The sequence below is a fragment of the Alligator sinensis genome, unplaced genomic scaffold (genome assembly GCF_000455745.1).
Source record: "Alligator sinensis unplaced genomic scaffold, ASM45574v1 scaffold104_1, whole genome shotgun sequence".
Lineage (NCBI taxonomy): Eukaryota > Metazoa > Chordata > Crocodylia > Alligatoridae > Alligator > Alligator sinensis.
Window position 1 is genome coordinate 1,486,908 of NW_005841867.1, and position 18,574 is coordinate 1,505,481.

Sequence of the window (18,574 nt, forward strand, 5' to 3'; positions counted from 1 at the left end):
ACTTGAGCAGGACTTTTCTGGCATTTTGATCTAAAGTCTGTTTGGAACTAACACACTGCTTCTGCTGGTAAAGCGCTTTTTTTTTTTTTTTTGCTGTTGGTTTTGGGGGGTTGGGGTTTTGTTGTTTGTTTGTTTTTAAATGTCTGTAAGCAGTCAATCAAATGGAATTTAGCTCTGTCTTCCTTAATGGCAAAGAAAACAGAACAGAACTGGTCAGGTACCCTTTTAAGAAGTTTTCTTGTTTTCTCAGTAGTGTTAATAAATAGAAGAAATGGACTAAAAGAAGAACTGAGGTCAAATCCATGCAAGTAATTGAATGCTTAAACACCCCTGATGTCAGTAGAAATATAGTACCTAAAATAGGGTTGGGTGCCTTTTATATTTTGTGATTGTAGGTTTTGATCACCAGGAAAAATGCTAAATTGATAATCCAGGATTAAAAAAAAAAAAAAAAAGATTAGGGGAAAAAAAAAAATATATATATATATATCCTCTAAATTCACCCCACCCCATCCTGCCCTGACCCCAATGGACTGTGACAGCACACATTTCTAATACTGGCTGCAAATCTTTCCTTCCCTAATTTACAGGAGGACACTGGATAGTTCAGTTTCATACCTTATTTGGTCCCTTGCCCCCATTGTTCCAGGTGACACCAGTACTGCTTGAGGTGGGGAGGGAAGGCAGTTTCCTAAAGCTATTATAAAAATCTATATATAGATTTCCAGATGTTCTGAGTAACCAGCAAATCATATTTGAAGATATAAAGATAGATGTTAAAAGATTTCAAGATCTTGTGAAATAATCATTTGACCTTGGTGGTAGTTGTTTGAGTGCTCAGCCTCTGAAAATCAGGTAATTCATTTGGGGGACTGAGTTTTGGACTTTGACTCCCAATTTTATGCTCCCATTTTTTGCATTCCTTAATATGACTTGTACAATTTTAATAACCTATTTAGAGCTGTCCTTAATGAAGCCTATTAAAAATAGTTTGCAGTAGTTGTATCAACATTTAAATATTGCCTATAAGTTTCAAAATCAAAAGACCTAACTTAACTGTTAATAACTCAAAACTCAGTGCGGTCCACATTTCAAATACTTCATCAAAATATAAGTGGGTTGAGGGCAGAACCATATTTCGGAGGAAAGCTTATTTTCATTTCATTTATATTCATTATATTGAAATAATAGATACCTGCAATTGATTCTCATTTTTCCTGCAACACATTGTTATGCTGATTTGCAAAATTATGTGTTGTAAAAGAAGAGGATTAAGGAAAAGCTGAGTAAATTAACTTTAATCTAAAGGATTTACTGCAATGGATTTTAAAATGAATCCATTTACTAAATGTATCATTCACTGGAATAGCTTACTCAGATGCATAACATTTCTGTAATGTACTTAAGGGAATAGTAGTTGTACGGTAAGACTAGATTAATGTAATGTAACAGTAACTTAAAATGTATTTGTTTCATGTGTTTCATTAGGCAATAAAACACCTGTATCAAATTTGTCTGAAGAACTGAAATTCAAAACTGAGGTGAAAACTGAAGAGGTATTTCTGGTACTTTGAAAAATTGAGAATATTATTTTTATGGAGTTGGGCATGATTGGGGGGGAGGGGGGGTTCTTATGACCTATTTTCACAAAATAGCATTTGAATCTTCCAAATTTTTTGAAGGACACTACGAAAGTATTTAATTGCAGCTTTTTCCATGACTGAACTCTTGTCCTTTCCATGTTGCAGCTGCAAAACCTATCACCTGTTTCAATAATGCAGCTCCCTCACAACTGGTTATGGTTCAAGTTTATCTTTCTTTTTCCTAATATTGGAGTTGTATTATAAATATGCTGATTTTGGTAAATAGTTTTGTGAAAATATTTTTGCATGTATAAAACGTACAGTCCCTAACATTCATTCATTATTTTGATCTGTTGGCCACAGGCAGTTGATGCTTATTTTCTCTGCAACACCACCTTTTTATTCTGATCTGCAAAATCACCTGTTGTAAGAGAAGATTAAGGGAAAATTGAATGAATCCACTTTAGCTTTAAAGGCAGAGAAAAGGACTCTATATGCTGCAGCAAGTCACATTCTGATAACTACTTTTAGAAATCTTATAGATTAAAGATAAAGAGTTGAGGTGTATGATACAATCCCTTCAGATACCTTTACTTAGAATAAGCCTTAGAAGCTGCATTGGGCTTTGGAATTTCTTTTGGGATCTTCGTGATGCATTAATCTATTTTGATTTAACAATGAAGTCTTGACTATGGTATTAGGAGCTAATACTGCACAAATGCTATATCAGTGTTTGATTGGGCTGCTGATTGAATTGGAAGCTTTAAAATCTTACATGAAAGTTTTGCTGAGGATGAGGCAAAGCTTGTTACTTTGTATATAAAGTGTTCTTTTATGTTAGCTTGAAGTATTTTTGTTTCTTCTGACTGTTTTAGGCACAGGAGTTTAAAGGTCCAACAAGAGAAGACCCATATGAGGAGCCACTTGCTAAAGGGTGCCAAAAAGGTTATTTTTATAATGACAGCATTTTTTTTATTTTATTTTGTAAAATTTGACTTCCCTCAGTTTCTTCACACATCTAGTGCTTAGGGATCTCTGTAAATTGCTTTGGAAGTGCCCCCCTCCTCCCACCTGCAGCAGGTCCTTTTATGTTTTTCATTTTGCTGCTTGTTCCACCCTCCCCTCTCCCCACCTTGATTGGTGGAGCATCCCACCATTTACTGCTGATCACCAGGGAAGTGAAAATTCCCACAATTTTATGCCACTGTTTTCGCTTCCCTGGCTATCAGCAGCAAACAACCCAGGCAGTGTGCCCCCTGTCCCTGAATGAAGAAGGGGGCACAAGTGGTGAAATGAAAAACATTAAAGGAGCCCCTGTGGGGGGCACTTCTGGCATGATTTACAGAAATCCCCACCAATACTTTAATGTAGATTATGCATAAGGTGCAAAGAGTAAAGCCCAAGTAACAGCATTTCCCCCTGAAGAAATAGCATATTTCAGTGAACAGAGCTTGTAAATAATTAAGGTCCTGCCCTCTGCAGAACGCAGGTGATCAATGTCTGTAGGACACTACAGAGCCTGCTATAAAGATGGGACATGTTGACTGCTTTTCCCTTTATATAATCTTTTCTTTTTTTGTCAGTTCCATTATAGTGTCTAATAAAATAGATTGTTGCCTGTGAAAGCTCATGCGTCTCTGAACTGTTTAGTGTCTGTGAACTACCACCCTGCCCTAACTTCTGCCTTGACTGTCTGCTGCTATAGAACAAAACTTTTAAGGGTGTTTAGGTGCCTAACTCCCATTTGTGTCCGTGCAAGTTGGGTGCAAAATCTGTGCTGTAGTGAACAGGAACCAGAATACTGGGGGTAGAGTCAGGATGCTAGCAAGCCAGCGAAGGTAGTCGGGATTAAGGTTCAAATCCTAGAAGGAAGGCTACCTGAGGGCACAGGGTTTCCACCCAGATGTGGGGTAGTGGGGGTGATGGTGGCTGCACACAGAGCAAGAGTCAGGTGGGTGGCAGCACAGCATGGTGGGTGGTGGCGGCTGTGTGCGAGCTTCCCAAAGTCCAGCCGGCTGGAAATTCTGGTTACTAGAAATGCAGTTAGTAAAATCCCAGATAACAGGGATTTTACTGCATCACAAAAATGCAGATAGTTGTACACTTGAAATTTGTTTCAGAGTTGGCACAGATGCCTCTGAAATAGCTTGAGGCAGCTATCCCTTGTCTCCATTCCCTTCTCTAATTTTCGTCTCATGAAAAAAGATTGCAATCCGCTTGCAATTTAAAAAAACTGTTTTAAGTTCTCATTAAAGTCAACAAAGGATTATTATAATATTTAATGGCAATTGCATAAAAAACAGAAACTTTCTGATAGATTGGTACTTACATCCTTAAACTTAATTTTTTTCCTAGTGTTGTAGCAGGTCCTTTCCAGGGATGTCATAAATAGCTATATTTCTAACTTGGCTGAATTACAGGGCCTTGCTAATACTGGCTTCACAGGAAGATTTCATTTATCTTTTCTGCTAGTCAGAGGATGATGAAATTTACCTTTCCATCATACCTTGAAGAACATTTCTGAGTTAAATTACCATCCCTGGCACTAAGGGTTGAGTTATTTTTAGGACTCCCTAACCCACTGGAAATCTCTCTTAATCAAAATGTTTCTCTGCTCAGTTAATTCCTTCCCAAAAGCTCAGTAATACTAAACTTCAAAAAATTGGGTAAGTCAGTTGTAAAGAAACTTAGTTCGATTTTTCAGAGAGGGGGATGAAGGTCATTGTTAAAGACCTAGTAAAAGGAAGTGAGTATCTAGAAGGAAATGAAAGCATAAGGCATATGATAGGAGACAGTCCATGTTAAAGGCAGCTGTTCTTGCAAGGCAATTTTGCAATATTTAGAAATACAGAATGAGGGTTTGAATTGTCTTTATTGTGGCAGGAAAAACTTGTATACTGAGCAAAATACATATGCTTCCATTGGACTTAGAAAAAAGCTATTGGCAGAAGATCTGATTAATTTTTATTTTTTTCATATTATTGTGAAATTTTAACTAGAATTGGGGAATCTTTTTCTGGATGGTAACTAATAATAACTAATCTCTGCTTTCAATATGTTAAGTAATGTGACAGTCTTTGCTAAACCCTTAAAAGAATGGTTTGATTACTTTGACTTTTTTTTTCTGCTTTTCTTTTTTGTTTGTTTTTTGCAAAATGTTAAAAAAAAAAAAAATGAAATTGTTGATATGGAGTGGGACTATCGATCCCAATTCCTATAAGGGCTATATCATTGTCATTGTAGACCTGCTACTCTTTGGAGACGCTTCCAAAGGTCTAACTGCATGGTATTGGTTAATATTGTCGTATAATTTTCATAGCGATACAGAGTGGTGTTGACTAAAAGTTATGCTTCTTCCTCAAGTGAGATGGGAGAGTCACTGCTATTCTAATGGATGATTACATTTTATGAAACACTTAAAGGTTAGGTGTACTTCTAAAGTTCTAGATTATGGGATCTGTAGATTGTGCCTCTCATGCATAATATAGGGATATAATTTTAGATTTATTTCTAAGAGCATCAAATCCAATAGTCACTCTTAAAGATGTAAAATTTCTAACTAACTTCATGATGGCAAATAAGGAAATAAATAAACAATGCATAAATACATATTTACCAAAAAAGTTTTTAAACCTTGATCATGCCCTGCAAGCCTGTTTTCTTCAGCACAATGAGTCCAAAACTGCAGTCAGGCCAGACCCCAGCCATCCAGATATAATACTTAAAAATTAAAACTAGTGGATTTAATTGCCAAAGAAATCTTTTATAAAATGTTTAACAAAAGAATCCTTTTGTCCTGTAAATCATGTTAGATTTGACATGCATTCAAAAATCTAATTCTGTGTTGCTCTGAATAGAAGTTTTTTCCCTACCCCCAAATACCTTTACAGTGTTTAGTCTCATAAACATGCATAAAAGGCAGCTGTTTAAAAGACAAATTGGTGTTCTGTCACGAAGTATGAACAGCAGATGCAATAATTTAGTAGTACAAGAGTCAAGAGAATGTAAACACATTGTTTCAGTGGCCAGGATCTAACTGTTCAGTTGACAGTCTTTTAACAATTGAAAGACACTGTTTTGCAGCATAGTGCTGCCACATTGAAAGAGTTTACATAGGTTTCAGAATCTGTAATTTTTTAAAAAACAGAATAACCATGCTGCAACGGATAATTAATTGAAACTGAACTCTAGCCTTTATTTAATTATAAATGCAGAGTAGGAAACTTTAATTACTGGGAGTGATTTTAGTTGAAAACTTTTAATGTGAAAGTAAAAAATTGCAGCTTTGTGGACCGGATTTTCAAAAGGGCGCAGCAGCCACAGGTTGGAACAACTTATTCTTTTAGATACCTATATTGGATAATGGAACAATCAAAGGTGTTGAAGACCCAGCAGTATATAGGTTTTTTTTTCCCTTTTATACGTTTTGGAGGGGGAACGAAAGCACAAAATTAACTTTGAGCCATTGTGTAACTTGCGTATTCACTTCTAGGCCATATCTTAAGCATTACATTCATAGTACTGCATGTGTCCTTGTAGTGCCGGAACAAGCGAGTATAGAGCCATTCAAAATAGTACCTCTTTTATAAAGGAATTTCTCAGTTTTGTAGCACTATGTGTAGCTATGCTGATTGAGGGAGAGCGGCTGACTTCTTGGTAGCAGCAAGCTGTCAGGGAGCCCTACTGAGACCCTGATGCTACTCCTGCCACCACTTCAAGAACCCTGGCTCTTTCCACGGCTCTTAAATCAGCAGCAGCTATTTCCACAGGGGCAGCCTGTCACAGCATTGCTTTGGCTCTGGCCACAGTGGCTGCATGCCTGCCCAGCTCCTTCTTCAATCAGTTGATCAGTGGAGCCAGGCAAGCACAACTGTGTCGCTGCTACTGTGGCCAGCAAAGCCCTGCCACATCCCTAGTGGTGGTGCTGAGGTACAAACCCCTAGTCATGTGCTCCAAGTGCTAGGCTGTTTTTCTATCCTTAGTATATAATGTGAATAACGTATTTGAAATATGTTCTGGGATCATATGAGCTGAAGTCTTACTGAACCTAATGCTGGACTCTTATCCCATGATCAGGCTTTTTGATTTTAAACAAATTGGCTAAAAACCTGACCACTGTGCTCACCGCCCTCAGCCACCCCACCTCCCCCTGATTCGATTCCCATTCAAGTAAACTGCAAGGGGGGACTTAAAGGGGCCTCACTTGCACCTATGAATATCTAACTTATATGTAACCATAAAATGATTCTAAACTACCCTACCCCTTTAGAAGCACAAATCATGTTTTGTTTAATATCTTAAGAGTAAATTGTTCAGCTACTTCTAATGCACAAAGTTGCACATAGATGATAAAGTAACTTCGGGTCCTTTTGGGGAGATGGCACTAAACTCCCATTGGGCTTTTTGATTTGCATATGATGGGTTCATTTCTCTGTTTTTAACAGATCTGCTACAAGATAATGCAGCTTTGGAGAAAGATTCTAAAGATGTAAGATCTTACTTATTTTCTCTGTTTTCTTGTTCTTAATTTTATATTAAGCACTTGGTTGAAGGGAAATTTTATTTTTACTGCATGTAGAACATCTGTATAAGGAGATATAATACACCGTGCAAGTTCATGCAAAATCTTCTTCAACTTTACAGACTAACTGTCCTTCACAGTAACTTGGCTTTTATGTCTTCATTGACCTAGAGTTTTGCTTTTGTCTTCTGAGTCTTTCTCCTCAATCCAGTGGGTATTGAGCACTAGATGCAAGCACACTCTACCTTCCGTAAGAGTACACTGCTCTCTAACATGAATTTTTCTAGTCTGTTTTTGAATCTGGCTGTCCCATCTGCCTTTACCACTTCCCATGGCAAGGAATTCCATGAGTTAACGATACACCGCATAAAAAAGGACTTTTTCTTGTTAGTTTTAAATCTGTATTTGTATTAATTTCATAGTTTTAGTATTCTGGGACTTGGTGAGTAACGGTTCCCTGTTCACTCTGTCTATACTCTTGATGATTTTATAGACTTCTGTTATACCCTGCTCAACCCTTTCCTTTCCAAACTAAAACATTCTAGGTTTTCTAGTTGTCCTGATATGGCAACTGCTCCATATCCCTGATCATTTTGGTTGCCTTTCTCTGTACCTTTTCCAATTCTGCTGCATCCTTTTTGAGTTTGAAGATGAGAACTGCACACAATATGCGAGTGCATCCTAGATTTTGTATAACAGCATGATGATGTTCTGTGTTTTATTTTCAATTTCCCTTCTTAATGATGCCCAACATTTTGTTGACTTCTTTTAGTTGCCACTGCACACAGAGCTGATGTTTTTAGAAAGCTATCTAAAATGACTCCAAAGTCTCTTTCCTAAGTCATAACAGCTAGTTCAGAACCCAGCACTGAGTACCTATATTTGAGGTTATCTTTCCCTGGGTGCATTACCTTGTACTTGTTGATGCTGAAGTTGACATCCTGCCATTTTTTGCTTACCTCACTTAGCTTGGTGAGATCTTTCTGCAGTTTCTGTCAGTCAGCTTGGGATTTGACTACCTGGAATAATTTGCTATCATTTGCAAACTTGAGAAATTTCACTGTGCACCCCCATTTCCAGATCATTGATGAAAATGTTGAATAAAACTAGGCCCAGCACAGATCCCTGTGGGACCCCACTTTTAACTTCTGGCCATCCTGAAAAGTGACCATTTACTCCTACCCTTTCCTTCCTATATTTTTAATCAGCTCTCAATCCATGAAAGAAATTTCCCTCCAGTCCCATAGCTATACAGTTTGTTTTGGTTTTATTTTTGTTTTTTTAAGCCTTTGGTAAAAGACCTTGTCAAAACCTTTTGGAAAGTCCAAATATGATATATTATATGTCAACTAGACATTAACTTTGTCCACATGCTTGTTAACGCCCTCAGAGAACTCCAGCAGATTGGCAGGACTTCATTTTAAAAGACCTGTGCTAATTCTTCCCCCAATCAATCATATTTGTACATGTGACTGATTTTATTCTCTATTATAGATTCTACCAACTTGCCAGGGATGGAAGTGAGATTCACTGGTCTAGTTCCCAGGATCACCTTTAGAGCCCTTTTAGAAGATGGGTGTTACGTTGACAACCCGCCATTCCTCTGGCACAGAGGCCATGTATAGCAGTAGGTTACACACTATTGCCCGCAGTTCTGTAATTTCACCTTAGAGTTCCTTCAGAACTCTTAGTTGAATGCCATCTGGTTTTGGTGACTTAGTAGTATTTAATTTATCAATTTGTTCTAAAACTTCTTCTGTTGCCACTTCAATGTGGTCCAGCTCCTCAGACCTATCTGCTAGGAAGGATTGATCTGTCATGGAAATTTCTCCAGTGTCTTTCATGGGGAAAACCAACACAAATAATTAATTTAGCTTCTCTGCTATGTCCTTATGTCTGCGTGCATTTTTTAACACCTTGGTCATCTGGTAGTTCCACTGATTCTCGCACAGGCTTCCTGCTTCTAATGCATTTAAAAAAAATGTTACTGACTTTAGGATCTTTTGCTAGATGCCCCTCAGTCTTTTTTGGCTTGCCTTAATTTGATTTTACTCTTGACCTGCCAGAATTTGTGAGCTCTTTCATGTTTTCCTTATTTAGGTATACCTTCCATTATTTTTGAAGGATGCCTTTTTTGCCTTGAATGGCCTTCCTAACTCTGCTATTAAACCTTGTAGGGATTTTATTGGACCACTTGGTACCCTTTTTGATTTGTTGTATACACTTTTTCTGAGTCTCTTAATATGGTATTTTTAAACAGATTCTAAGATGCCTACAAGCCATTAATGTTTTTGACTGCTCCTTTTAATTTTTTTTCTTACCAACTTCGGCACTTTTGTGTACTTTTCCTTCCTAAAGTTGCATATTGGTGTGGTGGATTTTTTTAGCTTATTCCCTCTCACTAGGATGTTGAATGTGATTTGATTATGGTTGCTATTGCAGAGTGGCTCACCAACAAACACCTCTTGAGCTAGGTCCTGTGTGTTGCATGTGTTTAGGTCTAGAATTGCTTCTTCTCTTGTGAGTTCCAAGCTGAGTTGTTCTAGGAAGCAGTCATTTATCACATCCAGAAATTTCATCTCCGCGTCTTGCCCTGATGAGTTGTTTACCCAGTCTGTGTGAGGATAGTTGAAGTCCCATGGCTTTTGTCCCATTTTAGCGGCTTCTCTAATCTCCTTCAGCATTTCATAATTGCCTTCACTTCCTTATCAGGTGGTCAGTAGTACAATCATAATATTATATTCTTTTTATTTAAATACAGAATTTCTGTGTGCAGGGACTGTATGGTAGTTTTCCTTTCAGATATGATTTTTATGCTGTTACTGTCTACACTCTCTGTAACAGCCAATGCTTGTTATATAACAAAGCAACAAACCCAGATAATGTAAATTAAAGGAAGAAGATTAACATCTATACATTTGCCTAGTTTCAACTTTTGGAGTCATTTGACATTTTGTTTATCAGTTTACCACTTTGACTTTTTTGCAAGAATTCTCTATTATATAACATGATTATTTACTACATTTCTGGTTCTACTAGAATGGAAACTTTTAATTTTTATCCATGCACATTTGTCCCTTTCATACAAAGTAGTTAATATAAGTTATTGCTATGGGCTTTGAAAAGGCTGTATATTAACTGTTCCTTTATTACCTTAAAGATAATATGCTCAGTGGACATCCTGAAAATACTAATAGTTTAAACTGTAGACCTAAAGTGGTCTTTCATGATGATGCTTTAGGGAGTATTGTTATTAGAGCTTTAGAAACACGTGAATTTGTGGGTTGATTTTATTTATTCTTTCTATTGCTTATTGTATTATGTGACTAGCCATTAACAATTCTTTTTTACTTTCATAAATAAAAATAAATACAAAACTTATTTTGCATTTTATTTCAAAATTAGGTGGAAAACTCTGGTATGCAAACAGCTGAACACAGCTACAAAGAAAAAATATCTAAGCTTTTGGAAACCACCGATAAAGAAAGTGGTAGGTACAAATACTGTAAGAAAGCAGTTCTGGCAACATTTATGTCAATTTTCCTTTAGAGAAAAAATGATATAGAATTTCCAACAGTGTCAAATGTCATTTTTTAAAACCAGCAGAAAGAATTACTTAAATATTTTTTTCTTTTTTTAAGTCACTTCTTATTTTGAATTTTACATTTACATATACAATAAAAATGTCTAATTTGAAATTAAATATTTTGATTAGCCTAAAACCTGTTACTTTTTCAGAATTTTGTTTTTAGGGAGATTTTCTCAATTTTCAGATTTCATTTTTAGTTTGAAGAAAATCAAAAGTCAGAATCCTTCATAAAACTGAATTTATTCTTTCTGCACCAATCAGCTGTTCACACACCTAGCTAAATCTTAAAATGAAGTTCTTTGGTAGATGAAATAACTTTTCTCACAGATAACTGCATTACTAAGCCTAATGTGCTGTCTAAAACTCCCTTTTCATAAAAGAATATCTCTTATGTTTGGATTGTCTTGGATAGTAGAACTTTGTTTTGATTCTTAATATTAAAGTTTTGGTTTATCTACTTTCCCAAATAGTTCAAAATCAAACTCTTGTCTACAAAGAGTAATGTACATAATAAAGAGAGTAGGTTCTTGTATGCTTTCATGCCCAAGTGATGCATTGAAACTTGTTCATTACAGTGAACGTTCATAAGATTATAGGAAAGTAGGGCTGGAGGAGACCTCACAAGGTTATCTAGTCCATCGTCTGCTCAAGGCTGGATTGTCCCTGACAGAACCATCACAGCTAGGTGTCTGTCTCGCCTGCTCTTAAATATTTTCCAGGGATGGAGATACCAAAACTTCTCTAGGTATCCTGTTCCAGTGCTTGACCACCCTCATAGAAGATTCCTCCTAATCTCCAACTTAAACTTCCTTTGTTGCAGCTTGAAACCATTGCTTCTAGTTCTGTCTCTCTCTAGTCACAGAGAAAAGCCTATCTCCTTTATGATTGCCCTTCAAGATGCTTGAAAAACTGTTACAAAATTCCCCCTCAGTCTTCTCTTGTCCAAGCTAAATAACCCTAGGCCCCTGTTCTAACTCATGTGGGAGGTGGAGAACAGCTTCACTTCAGAGCTGATCAAGCAGAGGAGTCTGCCTGCAGCCTCTCTCTCCTAAACTAGTTTTCCCCTCTCCCCCCAGCTCCGGAGCTGTCTGCAGGAAGGGAGAGGGAGCGAGCTTCGGGCTGGGGTTTGCCTGGCCTGAGCTGAAGGGGAGGAGGGAGGGGCCTGGGGGGCTCCAATCCAATCCACCTGCCCCTCCCTCTAGCTCAGGCCAGGCAAATCCTAGCCCACAGGTTGCTCCCCCTGCCTTCTCCCTCTTCTCTTTCTGCAGACAGCTTGGGGAGGAGGGTGGGGTAGAGACTGGGCTGATGCAATTGTGTGAAGGATTGACCCTAGGGAACAGAAGTTCCCTAAAGTACTCCACTTTTGAGCACCTTCATCTTATCCCTCATTAGATGAAGGTTAATTTGTTGTGCATTTGACCACTTTTAAAGCACCCTGCAGCCATGCATGTATGTCACGGCACTGCAATAGAGCATTTCCACAAGCCCAATTGCACAACAAATGTAACTTCTGCATGCACCCTAGTTTCTTCAGCCTTTCCTCATAAATCTTGTCTGATCATTTTTGTTGCCCTGCACTGAACTCTTTCCAGTCTGTCTGTGTCCTTTGTGAAAGTGTAGGGCTCAAAACAGGATGCAGTACTCCAGGTGAGACAGTACTCACCAGTGCTGATTTTGAGCAGAGGAATCGCTTCTCTTGATTTGTAAGTGACACTCCTGTTAATACAGCCCAGGATGATGTTGGCTCTATTGCAGCTAGAGAACACTGTTGGCTTCTATTCAGCTTATGATGTAGTGCAGTGGTTTTCAACCTGTGGTCCATGGACTCTTGTGGGTTTACAGACTGTCTAAGGGGTCTGTTAAAGATGACTGTGATCAATCAAAAGTATGTGAATACCCACCCACACTTAACATTCAAAGAAGTCCAGACCTTTTGAAATGTTTTAGGCGCCTGCAAATGAAAAATGGTTGAAAACCACTAGTCTCATGGGAATCCCATCCAGAGCCTTCTCTGCCATACTGCGTCTTACCCACTCATTCCTCAGTCTGTATTTCTGCATGCAATTTATTCTGTCCCAAGTGCAAGACTTTAGACTTTCCTTATTGTATCTCATCTGATTGATTGCAGGCCATTTTTCCAGTTTATCTAGATTATGGACCTTAGCCCTGCCCTGCAGAGGGTCTGAAACTCCACCAAACTTGGTGTCATCAACAAATTTGCTATGAATGTACTCAATCCCATTATCTTGATTAATAATGAAAATCTTGAATAACACCAAATCCAAAACAGAACCCTAGCAAGCCCCACTTTGTACTTTCTCCCAACTAGACATTGAGCCATTGATGAGCCAGGCACTTATATTATAGCATTTCCATTTAGTCTATATTTTCTTAGCTTCTAATGAGACTGTTATGGAAGATGGTGTCAGAAACCTTGCTACAGTCAAGGTATATCACATCCACAGAGCCTGTCACCTCATCATGGAAGGAAATCAGATTGGTTAAGCATGATTTGCTCTTGATGAATCCATGCTGGCTGTTCCTGGTCATATTGTTCTCCTTTAGATGCTTCACAGTAGATTCCTTGAGTGTCTGCTCCATGATCTTTTCAGGTATTGAGGTCAGGCTGGCTGATTTGTAATTCCCCAGGTCCTCCTCATTCCTTTCTTAAGGATGGGTACTGTATTTGCCTTCTTCCAATTAGGATCTCGCCTGACCTCCACGAGTTCTCAAAGACTATAGCCAGTGGCTCTGAAATTACATCAGCCAATTCCTTCAGTACCCTTGGGTTTATCCCCTCTGGTGCTGCTGGCTGAATAAGCGATTAGGATTCAGTACACGATAAATATGCCAGTGCTAACCACTCTTCCTCATCTTTTTAGTTCTCTTCCATGAAGAATTTAGTGGTACTAGTGACTACTAACCTTTGGTCCTGGGAACGAAATGATTTCAGGTCCATACAGCTATTCCTGCAGGTAGAATTTCCTGGAATTTGCTACACTGCAATAAAGACCAGTAAGGAGTATCACATGCAACACTAGTGTACAGTTGACACTAGAGTGACCATAATTGAATAAGCACATTTTTGTCTTAAAATAAGGTTTGCATCCTTTTGCCTTTTTTACAAAATCCAGAAAAAGTATATACAAAGAAAGCTTTCTCATGCTCAGACTTAAATCTTAGCCTTCTTCCAGACTTGCTGTTAGACAAAGGTATTTCCTGCTCTTAGAATAAAAGAACAAAAATCAGTTGTCATGTAACCTTTTATTCTTATTCCTGTATGCAGATATCTGTGATCACAAATCGTACTCTGTTGATATCCTCAAAGTCTTTTTGTAGTTGCAAAACAAGCACGTTACATGTAACTGCAGTGTCAGGCTTCTCCAGAATTGCAGAACTTAGAGGAACAACTTCTAGAATTTTCATTAGAATCGAGTTTTAAATGTTGAATCCACTTCTGCAACTCTGTCCAGTTGCAGGCAAGATACAGTAGCCTTTCCAGGACTGTAATGATTATAACTTTGAGCAGTTTGCATTGAAAGTATTTAGAATATCCTAGAGACTGGGTAAATTTTATACATTTGTTCTTTTATATTTCAGTACAGGAATCTTCAAATTCTATGGTCATGATGGAAATGATAAAAATCCAGACTAAAAAAAAATCACAAGTGGTAAGCATGCTTGTTATATTCACTCCTTACAAACATAACCAGAAAACAGATAACCATTTACTTCAATATCCTAAGTTTCTTGATCCAGCTTTCTAAATGCAACGTCGGTTACTACAAACATAGGTACTCATGAAGAGCCAATATAGTAGAACCCAGATCATTTGTATCCGGGTGTTTTAACAGCTGGGTTAGTTTGCAGTTGTTTGCTGAATTAAGAATAAATCTCTCAGCTGTTTTCTGAGCTCTTACTTCAGAAGGCACTGTGTTTCCACCCAGGTGGAGTAAAGCCACATAGGTGTTCAGAGAAGTGGCACCCTTTGCAGTAAAAGCTGAAGCAAACAGATGGAGCACCTCAGTAGTCCTGTGTAGCTTTATTTATATACCCATCTAATTTGCAAACCCTCATCTTCCTCAGGGTATAAGAAACCTAACCCTGCAAAGTATCTAGGTTCTACTGTATCTTTGATTAAGATTGCCTCTTCTGTGGTAAGTCTGACATATAGTTTCTATTTTTAATTACAGATAGAAATGCCTGGTCAGGAAAAAGGAATCAGAATGTCAGCAATGAGAAAAAACCAAGAGGGTGAAACAGGTAGTTGGCATAATTGAAAACATATCTATTTTAATAAACTTTGAGGTCTGACTATTGTTTTATGAAAAATTGTTTGTAATACTGTGGCCCGTGGGCCAATGAGATAATTTAATGGTATTGCTTGGCAAAGCTATATATTATACTTGGGTTTACTTTCCATCCTTGTCATTAGCCTTGAAGATTGCAGATGCTATCACGATTTAGTTCTCAAAAATTTGTAGGAGTATCTGTTTCATCAGTCAGTGCTGTCTTATGGAATAATGCTATCAAGTTAGAGACCCTTATTCTATTCTCAGGGTAGGAATCTATCCACTGTTTTTCCTCTTCTTTTTTTTTTTTTTTTTTTTTTGTATTCATCTATAAAGTGCCATGTGCATATCTAACCATGTAGAAATGTTATGGGGAGGAACATAACATTAAATGCTATATACAACCTAAAGTCAGAGATGGTAAAAACTTTGGACATTCAATATTTTTTCAGATCCTTGTTTGTAGCTCTCATATATCTGAAGAAAATTATAGAAGGATATAGGTATGTGAAGGGAAATGGAAGAAAAAGCCCAGTTTAGGCCATGCTGGACTAGACTAACATTTATTTTGCTTTATTTGTTTATTATTGGGTGCCATCTTTTTCTCCAATAGCTCAGTTTTCATTTAAACAGTCAGTATTCCGGATGACTTAGAAAAATAACCATGAAAATAATGTGATCAGTGCAGTAATATTTTGTTTGAGTGTACATAAAGTCAAAAACAGTAGCTCCGAGTGATGTATATGCCTCCCGTTCATCTTCATGGCCTGCTAACTCAGATGCCCAGTCATGGGAAGTGTTAATGCCAACATTATTCCACCACTAAGAAAAGCATATAAGAAAGCAGTGTGTGCAAGGCGATCTGCACAGTCCATTGTGATTTGGTATTTCTTTTTGGTTTTTGAGTGAATGAAAGGAGTGGTATGCTCATACCTTTTTTTCCCCCGCTTAACCTGACCAGTTGAACCAGAGTGGAGAGGTAGGAATATTGCCCAGGAGGGTATGTAGTTCTCATCTACAATGAGCCCCTCTTACAAAGTCTGGCATAGAATATAAGTACCAGTAGGTGGGGTATTAAAGAGTCAGCCTGAAGGCCAGCTTCTTGCAGGCTAAGTGACCCACCTGCATGTGTGGGATGTGGCCTACAGGACTTTTTGCCACAGCTGTCAAAGCTGCTGCACCAGCTTGCTTGTGGAGCCCAAGGGATGCCACCACTTGCCTTCCCCACTTACCTACTGCTGAAAGTGGGGCTTTCCATTGGTGATTAAAATTGACAGCATCTGAATTGGGAAGAGCTGGGGCAAATAATAGAATATTGGGTTTTGTTTCAGTTTGAGCTCTAGCAGGGGAAGGAGTGGGCCTTGATTTGACTTAAAGTCATGAGAGAGGAAATGAACTGCACTCTAGCACCTCCCCATCCCCAACTGTTTCTGGGCATACCTATGCAATAAGAGTGCTTGTTTTCAGTGTCTTCATGGAACTATCCATCCAAGAATGGTCATCTTCCTCGGTCTCATTAATCAACCTTCCTCACTGTCTCATTTGGCACTGAGGATATTCTGACAATAAGAAATTAATATATGACTAGTTGTAAGAGGGACTGTGTTCCATGAAGATTACATTAGAAGAATAAAGAGATGAGAATGATTTTGGATTAATGATGACTGCTTTTCTTCAGAGAATATTGAATTTGTCAAATTGATTAATTATAAATATAAATAATACAGTGTAAATAAATAGCAAAATAAAATAGTATTATAGCATCATCTGGCTGGAGTGCAGTTGTAATCCATAGTTTGTTTATGTTACAAGTGTCAAATTTTGATTGTTTGCACTTTTCAAACCTGGAAAAAGAAAATTTGAAGACCTCTTCTATGCTTTCTTGTATTTGATCTTTCCAAGACAAGAAGTGCCATGGTTTTCCTCTCGCATTTTTGTTATCAGTGCAGCTGCACTTGATTTACAAGTCAATTACACTGATGCAGCATTTGTGACAGAAGATGACCAGGCCCTGAGAAATAACTGAAAAGAGCATTTTAGTTAAACATTTCAACTGTCTTTTGCAGATGACTGTTCAGTTACTCAGGATTGGGAAAAAGATGAACAGCGTCAGTGCTCCAAAACCAAATCGAAGTCTCTTGAGGTATTTTTATCCATTTTTATTGGCAAGACCTAAACACTACGTGAGGGAATATTGTTGCTTAATTTTAATTTTGATATTTGTGGTGACAGTTTTCGGGAGGGAAGTAACTCTCTCAACTAAATTTATTACAAAAATCTTTAAAGGCTTAAAGGATTTGGTCAAACGGTTCAAGCCTCAGTTTTCATCACCTCCAAAATTACAAGGCTGCTAAATATCATACGTCTGTGTGATGTTTACATACTTGGCCACTGTTCTTATTTATACAAAATAGCAAAATTGCAGCTAAAAGTTTTGATTGTAACATCATAAGAAATAGGGCTGAAAGGGACCCAGAGTTTATCTTGTCCACCCCCCATTTCTAAGACAGAATCATCTGCACCTAAAGTTGGAGATTATGGACCAATAAGAATGAAAATTACATTTAAAAAAAAAAGTGAATAGCTGACAGCAGCCTCTAATTTGTACTGTTTGTTGTTTTTTTTTTTTTTTTTTAAATGATTTAGGAAACTAATTCTGAAGATACAGCAGAAGTATCCAAAGTAATCAGCAAGAAACGCTCATCTCTTTCAAGCAGTGGGGAAGAAATAGGTAATGAAAATATATGTTAATGTAATCTGAATGTATGTGAGAATCTTGCTGTGTTTATCTGAATCCAAGATTACTTTGAAATAAAGACAGCCCTCCCAGTAGTTAGATTCTAGACATGGAATATTTCTATATATTGCATCTAATTACTGGAGAGTTGTGAGTTTCTCCAACCACAGTGGAGAAAGCAGCAGGAGGGGTAGGGTGGAGGGAGCCCTCAGACAGTGGGGGAGTTAAGCAGCTTGAGCCCCACCACTTACTGCCCCACCTCTTTCTCCACTCCCCACCCCTTAGCTCTGCCTGCACCCTCTGGCTACTGCCTTTCCATGGTGTCTGCCCCCCCCCTCTCCTTTCTTCTTATCCTTAGTCCAAGCTTTGGCTCAAGCTCCAATCCCCTCTGGCCTGGGCCATGGAGCACATGGTGCCTCCAGTCCCTGCCCAATGTTTTAGCAGCTCTGGAGCCAAGGCTGGAACCAGTCATTGCCCACTCTTTGACAGGGGCAAAGAGTGGGCAATGATGAGGTTCTGTCTAGGTCAGGACTGGAGCCAGACCTGAAGCAGCTACCTTACCCTGCCACCTCCTTCCCTTCCCCAGCCCTGTACTCCAGTGAAAGTTCAGAGACTTTTTTCTCCCATGCTGAATAGGGAAAAAAAATCATCTTGGAATCAAGTAAATATAGTAATTTCATCATTAAGTATTTGCTTGTGTTCTACAGTAACAGCGTTCTGGCTGCACATAACTACTGAATGATGCATTGTGATTAATTTCTTAAACTCTCAGTGAGTGAATCTGGCATCCCTGCTAGTAGAAGGCATGCCAAATTGATATTGACATTAACATTAACCAGTTTCCTTCATTGG

General features: G+C 38.1%; 1 protein-coding gene across 1 annotated transcript in view; it reads left to right on the forward strand.

Moving 5' to 3' along the window:
• The window catches only part of BOD1L1 (biorientation of chromosomes in cell division 1 like 1), a 62,930-nt gene that overhangs the window by 24,926 nt on the left and 19,430 nt on the right, over nucleotides 1-18,574 (forward strand). Inside the window, exons 12-19 of the mRNA XM_025192546.1 lie at nucleotides 1,489-1,565; nucleotides 2,459-2,528; nucleotides 7,028-7,071; nucleotides 10,510-10,594; nucleotides 14,294-14,364; nucleotides 14,887-14,956; nucleotides 17,052-17,128; nucleotides 17,632-17,716. Coding sequence (XP_025048331.1) covers nucleotides 1,489-1,565; nucleotides 2,459-2,528; nucleotides 7,028-7,071; nucleotides 10,510-10,594; nucleotides 14,294-14,364; nucleotides 14,887-14,956; nucleotides 17,052-17,128; nucleotides 17,632-17,716 — 579 coding nt within the window. The remainder of the gene's footprint in view (nucleotides 1-1,488; nucleotides 1,566-2,458; nucleotides 2,529-7,027; nucleotides 7,072-10,509; nucleotides 10,595-14,293; nucleotides 14,365-14,886; nucleotides 14,957-17,051; nucleotides 17,129-17,631; nucleotides 17,717-18,574) is intronic.